This window comes from Homalodisca vitripennis, chromosome 8 (assembly GCF_021130785.1).
Source record: "Homalodisca vitripennis isolate AUS2020 chromosome 8, UT_GWSS_2.1, whole genome shotgun sequence".
In the NCBI taxonomy this organism is placed as follows: domain Eukaryota; kingdom Metazoa; phylum Arthropoda; class Insecta; order Hemiptera; family Cicadellidae; genus Homalodisca; species Homalodisca vitripennis.
The window spans coordinates 42,656,889-42,672,300 of NC_060214.1; the positions used below are offsets into that span (position 1 = coordinate 42,656,889).

General features: G+C 29.9%; 1 protein-coding gene across 1 annotated transcript in view; it reads right to left on the reverse strand.

The window, feature by feature from the left end:
• Positions 1 to 15,193, reverse strand: part of LOC124368115 — a 31,757-nt gene extending 16,564 nt beyond the window's left edge. The window contains exon 1 of the mRNA XM_046825389.1: positions 14,742 to 15,193. Coding sequence (XP_046681345.1) covers positions 14,742 to 15,193 — 452 coding nt within the window. The remainder of the gene's footprint in view (positions 1 to 14,741) is intronic.
• Positions 15,194 to 15,412: the final 219 nt, after the last annotated feature.

Sequence of the window (15,412 nt, forward strand, 5' to 3'; positions counted from 1 at the left end):
ACAGGCGAAATTCAAGCAACCCACTTTATGGCGGACACAATGGTAAGTGCCACTAAAACGGTCTAGACTACACTTGGCAGGGAATGGGAATGACCTTTAATGCCTGTTTTAAAGAAAGGAGAGCGTATTAACCCACTAAAGACTGCCTTCTCTTTGAGATCCCTATATAAATTAAAATTCGATTAAGTTGCTTAAAAAATAATGTTACTTAAAAAACAAAGTTTATTATTTTAAAATACCACTGTACATTTAGTAATGTGCAATGTAATGTTTATGTAAAATTATATTGTTATTTGATTTAGTAATCAATTAAGGGGATATAAGTTTCTTAAAATATAAGGTTATACACGTTTAATAAAATTATGTTTATTTTCCATGTAATGTTTAATTTATGCATTGAACATTGACTATTTTGAGAATTTATACTTCATTTGTAACAAAACAATATAGAAATTGGGGATTTTTTTAATACGAAAATATTATGTATTTATCGTTTACAATTGGTGATTGTAAACAAACAGCCCTAAAATATTTATTATAAAAAGGTGTTCAGTCCATGTAGCATATAGTTACTTTAGAAAAATATTACTCTCCATCGCATTCTGTGTATCAGCCATTTGTACACTACTTTAGTGATACAAAACCATAACGTTATATGCTATAAACGTTTAGCATGGCGTTGGCTTCGGCAGTAAATCCTATTTTTATAGCTCTTTCTTACGTTCCCCGTTGTACACAAAAGCCAAATATTTCTAAGACATTGTCCTTTTTAATTTTTATTTTTCAATTTAAATTTATATCCCAAACCAGAGACTCATTTCCAGCCTAAGCGGGTTTTAATATGTTTAGTTTGGTGGTATAGAGGATTCCATAAATACCTGTTTCAGTGCCAACAGTAACAAGGTATGATTTTTTTTAAACTCCAAAGTAAAGGCTGCGCTGATGTTACTTGAGAAGTTTTGAATGTATAGTCCAGTTTAATCTTGAGTTGTCCTGTGCATAGATATTCTCAACTTTCTGTTAAGAAAGAAATAGTAACTGCTCTCAAGCAAAACAAAAGATATATTACACAAGCCAATCCATGGAGTGGCATACACTACAATGAAATCAGATCTAGCCTAACATTTATAAAAATTAAGTTTCAATAAAGTTTTCAAATTTATTGATCATTCCGTTTGCGAGACATCGTTATGATATACATTTAAACAGACAAATATACTTGAATTTTCCATAAGAAACCATAATACAAATAAAAGAATCATACATCAAAATAATTGGTGAAGGTTTTAATATGGTGTCGTCTATTGCAAACGTAATAAAGTATTATGTTGTTTTTCTTATAACATTGTTTTTAAACTTTGTAAAACTTGTACAAAATTTATTTTTTATTTTTAAATTTTACACAGGAATGAGCAGGACACAAACTGATGTGTCAGCAGTAATTAGCAACAGAGGTGTGATGTAGTGGTGAGGTTGATTACGCTCATCGACCACCCTCTTGTTGTGGCGTACAGCGTTTTGTTACTCCTTTGTCTGTTGTATTGTCAATTTAAAAAAAATAAAATGGAAAGTTTAAGCAACTTATTTTAATCATTCGTAAAAAACTATTTGTCTCCCAATAAATATAATACTTTTCACACAGTCTTCCGTTTGAACCTTCCAGTTTGGCTGACTTTTATTTGGTTTTTTAATTTTAATTTATCATATAATGCAAGTTTTTTTATACATTTAATAATTTTTGTTGGTGTTTCTAAATCAATTTAAAAATTTATCCTATTTAATGAAATTTAAATATAAAACTGCACTGAATTAGAAACATCAATTAGGCAAGAGTATTACTTGATAATTTTAAGGCTTGTATCCTCGATTTCTTCATTCGGGATTTAAAAACGAAAAAAGTTAATTACGTTACACTTAACTATATTCTGACATAAATAAATTAAATGAAAACTATAATAATGTTGAGTTACTGTAATCAAAAATTTATGTTTTTATGGAGTTGAGAAGAATTAATATGTGCCAGTTTTGTCAAACAAATTAATGTTATCCTTGCAAAGTAAAGTTTGTCCGTTGTGTTCACCAGAACTCAATTTTATCTCCACGCTCCGAACATGAATAATACATAAACATAGGGAGTGTTGGAGTCCGTGTCTAGCCTTGGAGACCTCCAAATCTTTTTAAGCTTAGTGACTATCCTAATGTACTGTATTTTATGATTGCAAATTGTTGTTTGTCTTTGAAATATTAAATTAATAATAATAAATATAATATTTTTAAGGTGTGCTTGTAAAAAATATAATATGTTGTAAGTGTGCTAGCGATTCATGTCAAACACATTGTTGGTATTATGAAAATGGTACCATAACACAATTTAAAACACACAATAGCTTTGTAACTGGTAGATATTGGTAAAATACTGAACATAGAACTTTAGTGTAGATATACATTTATAAATAATTTAACAACTTGCTCCTCTTCCAAAACTATGTAAAAGGAGATGCTTACAAATTTTAAAATTTAATTTCAATCAAACATATCGTCTCTTTTCAATACAAATTATATTTTAAAATATTGCAATTTCCTACATTATGGGAAGGTCGTTATGGCTTACCAGTGGTCACAGTGTAGGATGTTCTGCTAGATAAGGTAATGCATGCGATTATATAAGGAACGTAAGGGCGGTCTCAAAGTAGCCCTTAAGGGTCGGAATAAATGTAGCCTACATTATACTGTACACAAATACACAATTCCTTTGGAAAGCCTTGTTGATAAACCCTCACGGGTTTATTTATTGACCTTTAACACATACCTACTTTATCATAATTTGTATAAATTTATCAATATATTAAAAATTTAATAAAATACAATTATTAATATTTAATATAATTAAACATTATTTAAATTAAATTAGATTTTCTTGATCGGAATCGGGAGTAATGTCAGTATGAAGAGATAAAAAACATCGAGGATAGTGAAGTTCAAATAAAAATCGTATCGTTTCGACAAAAGAGACACCAAGATTACACTTGTTTTTAAAAAAAGGCTTTCTCACTGTCTCACATTTTCTTAATGTACATCACGTACATACATTCATTTATTTTTTCCCAACATCTTTATATGGAGTGACGAGAAATATAAAATATTGGTTACTGGAGTAAAGAGAGTGTTATGTTATGTTTTATGTCCTGACATGGATTATGGTTGATATACCACAACGGACTATATATGTACAATGTTTCCAGTAAAATAAAGCATTTCATATACGGGATTGAGGTCAGTATTGGCAACCAGCGGACACAATGTGGGAAGTGTTGGCAGATAAGGTAATAGAGCCGAGTATCCAGGGAACCTAAGGGTGGTCTCACAGTAGCCCTGAAGGGTCGCCCCACATTTATGTTATACTTTTCTCAGCTATATTCCTTGGATAACTTTATCGCTCGCCCCCTCAATTTTATATTGAAATTATATAATACGTAATGTAATATTTTAGCAAAATAATACTATATATTAAAGAGTACACATTTATGTTATATTTTTCTAAGCTATATTCCTTGGAGAACGTTATTGCTCGCACCCTCACATTTTTATTGAAATTATAGAATACATAATGTAATATCTTAGCAATATAATACTACATATTAAAGAGTACACATTTATGTTATACTTTTCTCAGCTATATTATTTGGAGATCTTTATTCCTCGCACCCTCACATTTTTATTGAAATTATATAATACGTAATGTAATATCTTAGCAATATAATACTATATATTAAAGAGTACACATTTATGTTATACTTTTCTCAGCTATATTCCTTGGAAAACTTTATTCCCTCGCACCCTCACATTTATATTGCAATTATATAATACATAATATCATATTTCAGTAATATAATACTATATATTAAATAGTATAAATATATGTAAAATCAATTATTCAACTTAAGCCAAATGCAATAGTTCAGTGTAAATATTCGTTTTAGTAAATTTTTTTTAAATAGTTTATTTTTGCTATGTTTGGCTGGAAAAGTGCGTAAAACTTTATTTAATTGACACTCTTCATAACTAAGAAGTACTGAAAAATTTTCTTCTTTTCTTATTTTAATATATTATATTAAAAATATGTTTAGCAATAATGGAAAAAAATGTAAAGATAAATATGTATTAACTATAAATTCAATGTTCAAAATAACTTGAGAAATAATTTAAAATATTTTTGTAATTATTTATCCCGTAAAAAAATACAACACTTATCACTTGTGTGTAATTAACATCTTTTTTTACTAGTGTAATTAATTTAGAATTCTTTATTAAGACTCTTAATATTAGAATTAGTCATCATGGTGGAAGCACATGGACTGAAATCTGTCAGCCACTGGAAAGTAAGCTTGATTACTACGGTTCACTGTATTATTGCTAAGGCAGCATGCGATCCAATATTAGATACGACATCTGACGCTACTGCAAGAGAGTCTGTATTTAGTAAACACTTTCTCGTAACCCTCCGATCTCGAGACGATTGGAGAAGGAAAGAGGGAAAAATCTAAATAAGAGTAATCTAGTCTGGTATGAATTTGGCTCCTTGATTGAGAAATGATCTATATATGTAGTGTGATTTAATCTCAGAAAACAGCAAACGTTTCAGAGAGTATCCTACAGTCTTTTAAGCTGAAATCTACACTTTTCTAGCGTGAAGTGATATAGTATTGACTAGGAATTATGTGAGTCAATGGGTTGTGATACAATCTGATAGTCAGACCACTTTTACTTACCTTAAGTCTACAAAATTTATTTAAAGGCTTGAATGGAATTGCTTATTAATAAAGAAGACTTTATCCGTTCTTGTTAGTGATAACTGAATATACCCGCTGGATTCCTGAAGATGCATATTTTAAGGTCAATAGTCTCACTGATAAAGTGGTATGAAATAGCTCAAAGGACCGATTGATTAATCTTGACCCAACTTGTGGTATTCTAGCCACAGTTAACTGTTGTCCAACCTATTAGGAAATGGTTCAGAGATAAGCACTGCCATCTATGGCAGAGTTTCTCTGCCTAATCATTTGGAAAACATTCATTCCAGGCACGAATATCAAATACACAAAATGGCTGAGAAAGCTAAATAAATGTATTTTGACACAAGTTCAAATTTCATGTATTACTGGACACAGTAATTTCAGAAAACACTTGCAAACATTAATACTCACAACTAAAGATCCTAGGTATAGACCATGTAAAAAGTCGGAGGACACTGCTAAACACATTATTTTGAGGTTAATACAGATTATTTACGCATTAAATAACACATAATGTTTGGTCATTATGATTGTGAGAGGCATGTGGTTAATAGAACTTAATTTAGACTCTCACAGCCAACTGACGAATTCATGGTTAGCATTGGGCAGAAACTCTTGGATGTCGTTGAAGATACAGGGGCTAGGCAAACCCTCCAAACAGAAATAGGAGTGCGTGATTACTTTTAAATGGCTCGTTAGGAATTAAAGGTCCTTGTTATATCTCATGTTAATCTTATCTAATGGATGAATATGCAGCATGAAAAATAATTTTTACTACTAGAAATAAAGTTTCATCTAAAGTTTAAAATTTACTATTACATCTTTCTTGAGATATCTTCCAGTTAGTTAGCATAAAACCTTTCCTATTGAACACGTTAAAATTTCATATTTTTTTTAGTTTTGTATAAAATGTATTTATTTTGAGTTGCCATCATGGTGCTATGGAGTACGCCACTTTAGGTATTGCAGAAAATGCTAAGCTAAGGATGCATGTAAATCTGCAGGTTTATAGGTAATTCTATTTTCTCCAGGTAATGTCTTGTAAACGCTCTGACGATCAGACAGATCCATACAGAAATGTAACTTTTATATCACCCGGCAGAAAAACTATTATGCCAACAAATCTCGCTGGAAATATCTTTCGAGTAGAGAGAGACTTTGTCACTTGTTAATACTTTTATCCACCGACATCTATGTTACTCTACAGAAAGGGTAGATATAATTAACGTGAATCTCCACGTTGAGTTGAAAGTGTCGTGTACTTAGTTCGTGTACAAATTTGCTAATTCTGTTATAAGTCATTTAGTGGTTCACAATAATATTGTACCGACTAGCAGATAGACAGATATAAATAAAAATTGTCTAGCCCCATACGTAATATAGGCTTCCCTAACACAAACTTTGTTAATATATTTATTATTCACCTCTTAATAAATATTTCCTAAGTCATTTGTAAACGTAAATATTTATGTACTTACTGAATATATTTAACCAAAATACGTTTTTTCTAATCATTTAATTTTGACATCTCTAAGATTTATTACAATATAAATGTATTTATGCTACAACTAATGGAAGATACCAGGTTCTAAACAAGTACCTTTTGAAATTGAATGTTTATTAAAATAAAATTCGGCTATTGCCATTTATACCAATTAAATGTAAATAAAAGGCGTTTGACACCTGTTTGATCTTCCGATAATATGTTAGTATGGTTATTTGTGACGCATATGTGACAGATACCGCCAAATACAAAATAATTCAATCATAAAAAGTAAGGGTTCTGTGATGTAATGGTAGCACACTCACCCGGCAAGTGAGAGATCCGAGTTCGAGTTCCGGTGGAGAAAGTACTTTTTGTGATTGAGAGTATATATATACTTTTTTATTCACTGTTTATTTACTTTCGTTTGTACTGTTTTCTTTTATATTTTTATATCTTATACAATTTTTCCACCTGAAGACGGTTTTTACCGAAATAAAGTGCCAATGTTTTAAAAACACTTTGTTTTAATTGTACAGTAATTTACTAAAAATAATACGTATTTCAAATTCTTTAGGAGCAACTTTCTCTACTGCAAATCGGAATATTGTTGATTTGGATTTTAATTTATGAGGCTGACTCGAGTCGTTTGTTTAATGACCTGACCACTCATTCAAGAGTTTTGTTTTGAACCCGATTTATTGTTCTTCAGCTAATCAACTTATACTCGTAAACAAGGATAGTTTCTTAAAATCAATGGTTTTACTAATTTTAAATATAGATATTTATACCCAGATAAGTATGATATATTATAAGATATACAATAACCGTCCAGGCCAAATAATATTATATATCAAAATAGTTAAATACTACAGTAAAATCAAAATATAAGTAACTATAGGGAGCATTGGTTATAATGTCACCACGAGCAAATATTATTACCTTACGTATTGTTAATTCTCTGATATACTATGTGAAGGGAATCCTATGTATAACTTACTGTGCATAATATTTATTTCAATACTACAAAATTAATAAATCAAATCTATCGTAAAACAGTTATTTGACTCACTAGTAATGTAACTCCAAACTAATTAAATATTCGTTAAAGTACTATTCATAGTTACTGAAAAAATATTTTACATGGTCTGTGTCTCATATTTTTTATTGTTTATTATGTAATAAAGTTAAACATCCACAATCCAGGACCACCTGTTATATCACTTTTCTCGTGGATGACAAACGAGACAACAAAACACTGTTTTCAAGTTAGTCTAATTGTCATAATGTGGGTTTGAATTCGACACCAAACTAACTTCCATACAATCAATTTTACACATTATAATATTTCAGTATAATATCATTCAAAATATCATTCAAAATTTCCTACTGTTTTTTATACTGAAATAATTGATTATACAATAGCTATTATTATATTAGGTTTTATTAAATTGTCTATGGCAAATATGTAAAAAAAGTTATTTGGCATCAAATTCGGAAAGACGAAGATAGCCTTCACTGATAATTATTGATAACTTAGATAAAACATTAGCTAATAAAATAGTTAATTTAATTGTTAGATATCTTCCATAATAAAAGTGACAGCCATCTAAGTAGCAGAACTACTGGGCAATGTTTGCTTATCTCGTTGATCATAACTCCTAATTCAGAATACTGATCATTGGTTTGATATTTTTAACTATAATTGTATAATATTATAGTTAAAATAGTTAGTTATTAAAGTAACAGTTATATTATAATTGTATAATATAACTAATAAAATATTAGTTAAATACAGCATGTGAATATTAAATGTAAATCAAGTACTTACACAAATCCTTACATATTAAGGAGATTTAAAATTTTTTATAGAGAGAAGATCTTTTTTGGTTTATTTTGCCATCATTAAGTCTGAAAACCCGGAGCATCTAGAGACCGGCTCTTCTTGCAACAAAATTAACAAAATTAAAACAGATTAAAGTTACTAGTATAAAATTTTATCGCTTTCAGGTTGGGCTAAGCGTGTAACACTTATTACTACGCCAACAATCAATTATAACCGTATAAGTTTCTTTATCTTCTATTGAGTTTACGTTGATATATAAATAGAGTCTCAACACTCTCAATACATCCAAAACAAGTAAATGATTTAAATATAACTATTTTACAATGCTATCGGTATAAAAAAGTGTGTAAGAATGTAACACTTCTCACTACGCCAACAAGCAATTGTAACTATATATGTTACTTTACATTCGATTGTGTTTAGATTGCTATAGAAATTTAGCCTCAATAACCATAATACATCTCACATAAATAATTAACTGCTTTGTATCCTTGGTGGAAGTAAGTATAAAAATGTCTTTTCCATTAAAATAAATAATTAACTTAAGAATAACTGGTGTAAAAATGTATTGCTATGTGAGGCGGGACAAGGAAAGATTTCTTACCGCACCAATAAGCAATTATACAAATATTTGTTTCTTTCTTTACTATTGAGTTTACATTGCTATAGAAAATAGTCTCAACACACAAAATAAAACAAACATTTCATTTAAGAATAGCTATGTGAAATTGTATAGTTGTTTCATGCTGGGTAAAGAATGTAACACCTTTTACTGGGCTAACAAGCAATTGTAACAGTATATTATTCTTTATCTTCTTTTGTGTTAAGATTGTTACAGCAAAGAGTGTCAGCACTTACAATACATCTCACACATTAAATAGTTTAAGAATTTCTAGAGTACCATTTGATCGCTACACTTGATTGTCATAGAATTTTACTCTTGTTAATACGCAAGTAATCCATCATAAATGCTAAACATTTTATTTCCTGTTGTGTTTATATAATGTAATAAATAAACCTCTGAAATATATCTCAAACATGTTAAAAGTTTATATTACAGGTGATAATAAACGGTTATTTAATTTCACTAGAGTTAATTAGAGTTTCAGTTTGTTTCATCACTCAAAAAATACCCATCAACTATACAAATGTAATAATTACCTAATAACAATACTTCATGTGAACCTTCCATTTAGCATTTATAAAAATATTTCATTATTATGTAACATTCGTCTCTTTAGAAGAAGCATTTCAACATATCATATCTATGCTTTTCAAGTTGTAATTAATAAGATATACCTAAATTAAAGTTAGTAAAATGAAAGACTATACAAACCAGATACTTAACTGGTGATGTTGGTGATAGAATGAACCTTATATTTTTTGTACAACTTTGGGAAACACACGTTAGTGATTCCGTTTGTAAGTCGTTTCGGTCCAGGGTAGTTAGGTTTTGCTCATTAATAACTCCGTAATATGGCAGTAACTTTTAACTACCGCGTAAATGAAATGTTAAGCGAGTTGATAATTAATTTATATTAAGGGGTACCTCGTAAAATTACATGTACTCATCGTTTTAAATATTTAAATGCATTACTAAATAAAATTCGCACCGCCTCCGCCTAAAGGTATTAGTAACACGATAATTCACTAACCAGAAGATGACTTACTAAAAGTTGAAATTATAGTAGCGTTTATAACCTAATTACGGCGTTAGTATACTCATTTAGTATACGATTTACCCTTATATAAATTGTGCAGGAATTATTCGATTGGTGCTGTTTATTTGATCCGTGCATAACGTTAGTAAACATTAAATTTACATCTGTAGATTCATCATTTTTGTCTCTTCTAGAATGTATTTGGAAATGTAATATTTTTATACGTTACGGTGACAGTTGGATACTTAAAATAATAAATGTTTTTCTGTAAGTAAGGCTGGCCCCGTTTTAGTTTTTTTTTCTAAGGAGATGCCAATCTCATTTGTATCCTTATGTAACTACCCTCGTGGACCATAGGCCTGCATGAGGATTTTATAACAAAGAATAATCGGAGAGTCGGAACCATATAGACAGTACCGATAAAATAACCACAGTCACAAGAGGTTTTGAACCTGTGCAAACTCAGACTTAATTTTATGACGAAATAAAAAACAGTTCACATATTATAAATATCGTATATTGATTAGGGTGCAAAAGTATTTCAGTGCATTGTACGTGGTGTTAAAATACACTATCGTTCAACATAACTTATTCGTTTTAATAACTATAAACTACTCTGTTAAAGGTTTTGTTTTTATAAATGCACATTATTGTGAATTTTAAGTTCTAGCCTTCATTGATAGTTCTATATAATATGTAGAAAATAGTGTATAAAACAAATCGGCTGTAAGGTCAAATGGTTTTATTAACAAATACATTTTATATGAAATCAATCACACTGACGTAATTTAATGTTGTACGATTAAATCCATAAACATATATACATAAGTTTTAAGCAAAACCAAGCACACCATATTTACATGATTTGATTATGTATTTGAAATTAAATTTCGTATATTTTTATACGTTAACAATGATAATAGATTTGAGAGGACAAGCGTAGTAATGTACATGTTATAACAAACATTAGCTGAGAGACAGGTGCGGCAATAAATAAAGCAATATGAATACGCTTGAACCTGCAAGTGACAGAGGTGCGTAATTCTTGCTATTCAAATACGGTTGGTAGCATTGGTTCACTTTATCAACCCATTTTCAGCAGGTGGGAACATAATTTATGAGTTCATCACGTACAAATGATCAAATTATACTGTAAATCTAAGGTTAAAATGTTCCATTGCTACATGAGGAAAAAGAGAGAGACTGTCAAGCGAAAAAACTTTTGTCCGATAGTAAGTTACGCTGATTCTACATTCAGTTATCTAAATTGATTTATACTTCATATCGTAATTTTCAGAGGGGTATACAATTTTTAATTTAAGACTAGTAAAGTCATACATGAAGTTCTTTTAACGTTTTCCTTTGCACAATTATTAGGAAACATTAAGTTTAATCACACAAATATACCGTTTTGTTTAGATGACCATATATGCAACTATTTGGTTTCGTCCGGTACATTGTGTTAACACTTATAATTATATAAAGTGATACGTTGTACTTTTAGTAGTAATAAGTTAATAATTAGAAGCTTTGCGTTTATAGTGGTAATGAGTTTACATTGGTTACACAGACATCTCGTTTGGGATTTTTGTTATATTTAATTCGGGATTCAATGATTTAAAAAATTGGTTTTGTTAAAATTTATTTCTGTAAATAAGAGTCCATTTATGATTAGTACTTTGAAGAAAAGAAGTAAGAATATGATAAAACTAGATTGGGGAATATGATAAGATAAGAATTAGCAGTAATCCTTCAGTTCCCAAAAATATATATATATGTATAGAACCCATAAAGTGTGTTTAAGGTTTCTTCGCAAGTATAATAAATTCATAGCATTTTTGTATTCGCCAAAAAAATAATGCTTGGTGGTACTCTAGGGCAAACATGAAATATACAGAAAATCACCAACTCTATAAACGAATAAATACAAATTACCTATTATTTTAATAAAACCAAATAAAATTGTTAACGAATAATTTCTTTTTGAAGTGGTTTATTTAATATTTAAATTGTCTTTAAGATCACTTTAAACATATATAAGATGACTAGCTGTTTCCCGCGGCTTCGCACGCTTTTCGTAAGTTTTGCCCGCGTATGAGCATTTCTGGTTGAAGTAAATTATATTTCCAACCCCGATATAGATTTTACCTTGATGTTACGATCAAGAAAATATGTCAAAAATGTATTGTACATGCATAATGTATTTTATTACAAAGTGGTCTACCACTCAACCTTTAAGTTCAACCAAAAATTTAGTTTAGACAATTATACATCATAACTTAGCGCCTTCAAATAGTGTTTCACTGTTTAATATACGTATCTATCTCGTAATTGCAGGTTATAATGTGCAGGCGCTTCGAAAACTTTTCTTCATTTTATTCGTTTATATTCACGACATAAGCGAATAATTCAGATAATAACTATCCTATCTTCTAAGTTAGACTAAATTACGGATACATGTGAAATTTGATTGAAATTGGTTCAGTCGTTTTGGAGTTTATTGGCAACATACATCGTGACTCAAGATTTTTATATATATAAGATTTAGAACCTCGCCTAAAATTATTAATAACCATTGATTATTGTATACTATTGCAATTCCATTGGAAGAATTTTTGTTGCTAGGTTGTTATTACCTAGATCCTTCCTAGCTAAATTAGTTCTTTTAACAGTTGTTTTGTTTTCTAACACGAATCTTGTTGTTCGAGTCGGTGTAAAAACTCTTGGTAGAGAGGCTCTACAGACTTAATAATTGTTATTTAGATTTATATAGATTATAAAAATAATCTGTCGCTACAAAATTCAAATTTTTAACCGTTCGTCTGGCCATCACTATTTGCGAGAACTCTTTCGTTGCAGTCTGCAGGATCTTTTGATAATTTGTGGCATCTGTTTCTTGGTTAAATATTTAAAATCTTCACTAGACTTCTATCTAACTATACAGCACCCAATAAACCCTCTGACACAGTCACCGTGTCACTCATGTGGTTTTAAATATTCTAATAACTAAAGAAATAAATAAAAATTATTTATAATTTTTATCTTTAAATTAATATTATTTTAAAATTTTGATATAATAGTTAAAACAGTTAGGTATCAAACATTTTATTGTAATAACAATCATTAAGAACAAAAATAGTTACTGTCTGTTATAAACATTGCATATATAAATTTCTTTTGTCTGAAATTAAGTTATAATTATACAACTTTATACGTAAATAATAATAAATTACATGAATTTATTATATTGTTTGAAAATGAGGTTATGCAAAGTATCACAATCAAATTTATACCTTTGTTTTTATAATCGTAATGCTCTGAAACAGATAATTCCGCAGGACTAGCAACCAAAACGTTACAAAGACATTTGTTGTAAGACAAATTATTAGGATCTATACGAAATTTCTCCATAGATTAAGTCTAGAAGCTAATTATCAGACACAAAAGCTGTAGAATTTATATACAAAATAACATAATCTAAACCTACAATTTAGCTAAATACCAACAAGGTTACGAAATTTCAACGCAAAGAGCACGGTCGGTATTGGTTTTATTATAACTTATTGCCGCAATTGGGTGTGAGTGACGAGAGACGATTTGTATGATAAAGTATGAAACAGGGCTACCAACTTTAAACGTGCTGCTTTGTTCTAATTCCAGCTTATTATAAAGATAGTACAATCTGTCTGTGGATGGTACAACATTATGAGCATTAGGAACAGCACAGCATGCTACGATTGTGACTAGTTTGACAAATCAGACCGGCTTTTTGTAGGTTACAATGTTTGTCCTATCGATATATTAAGTATGCGATATATTACTATATACTGGTTTTATATTTTTATATAACTTTGTTTTCCTATTTAGCTTACTATTTATTAACTTCGTGTTTATCCAGGGGCTAACTATCTTTGCTTCCTCAAGTTTACTTATTGTAACCCTAATTTTTTTACAAAAATTAATAGCATTGCATAAAATATTTAAAAAATCATTAAAACATACATTAACATTTTCAGTTATAAAACAACTATCCTAGCTTATATCGCTCAGTTTTGATACAAATTCATCATAATCAATAACACTAAAATCATGACTAACCACTGTGATATTTACATGTTGATTACTAGGAACTGTAATTGCTAAACCTGACATACAATGGTCAGTGAGATCAACATCAAAAATGGCACTTTTAAAAATTGTTAAACACGGTGTCTAACAAAAATATGGTCTATACACGTTTGTGAATTAGCAGTGATTCTAGTAGGACCATCAATAAGCTGTGCAAAGCCATTACTACTTAACATACTTAAATAACTTTGAACACTTTGTGTGTTTTCTAATGTATTTAAATTAATATCTCCAATGAAAACGGTACAGTTAGAAATTAATGTTAGTTTGTTTGTAAATTCTTCAATAAAATCATTCTCAGAAAAAATTTGTAGTCTATATATACATATGAGGTAAAATACATGATCAAGTTTTATTTTTTAAAGTAAAGCATCAGCAGTCGTTAGATTAAAATTTAAATTTACCACACAAATATCATTGGACACATAGCAAATTACACCTCCGCACCTAAAATTATTATTAAAACAATAGAAAGTATTATATCCAGGAATATTATACAAACCAACCTCATCACTGCCAATCCAAATTTCACTCAGAACAATAAAATTAATTTAATTTTTAATTTGGCTGAAATCTAATAAAAAAATATTGAAATTTTGCCTAATACTTGTTATATTTGCATAAATTAAATTTTGACTGATACTATTTTGAATAGTACAAAAAATATTAAAAGAATTTTTTTGTTGCATTTAGAATAAAATTATTTTAACTGAATTGATTAATTTAATGATTTATGAAAAAAAGTATATGTACTTAAAAATTGCACAACTAAAATTTACTGATCAAAAAGAACTTACTTAATTTATTTCAGTTTGTCCAAGTATTCATACGTAACTATCTTCTTGACAGGGTGGCCTTCGGCTTTCCTCGCGAAAAACTTGCCATCTCGAGACCAGACAAACTTGTAGCCGATATCACGTCCCTTCTGCTTGAGCTTCGCTAGGAATTGCTTATTCTCTGGTGAGAGGTGGTCGTCGATGTAGACTCGCTGGATGGGGAAGTGCTGGTTGACATCTCGGGCCGTGAGACTCTTCTTCTGGCGGGCCTTGGTGATCCACTGCTCCTTCATCCCCTTGGTTGAGAACTGGGCGATGAGTACCAGCTCAATGTCAGTCCTGAAGGAGGGTATCCGGTGTGCTGCACCGACGTCCGTCTCCTTTATATCCACTCCCAGAGCTGCTCCCAAGTCTGCCACCAATTCGGTCACATTTTTATTCTTGGTTACCGGTAGACCACTAATCTCTATGTTTTTCACACGCGAGTATTGTTCCGAAATTCTCATTCTTTATTGTATGTCATTTACTTCCTTAATCAGCGTTTCATTCTTAGCTTTAAGCAAAATATTTTCTTTCTGCAACTCGGCAAACTTGCTTCTTATCTCTTCCATCAATAAAGTTGAAGCATCAATTTTATCAGAAACATACTGCACCGACGTCGAGATCTCCCTCATTTCGCTCTTAAACGAAGTCATTTAGGAAAAAAACTTCCTTCTTAAACTCTT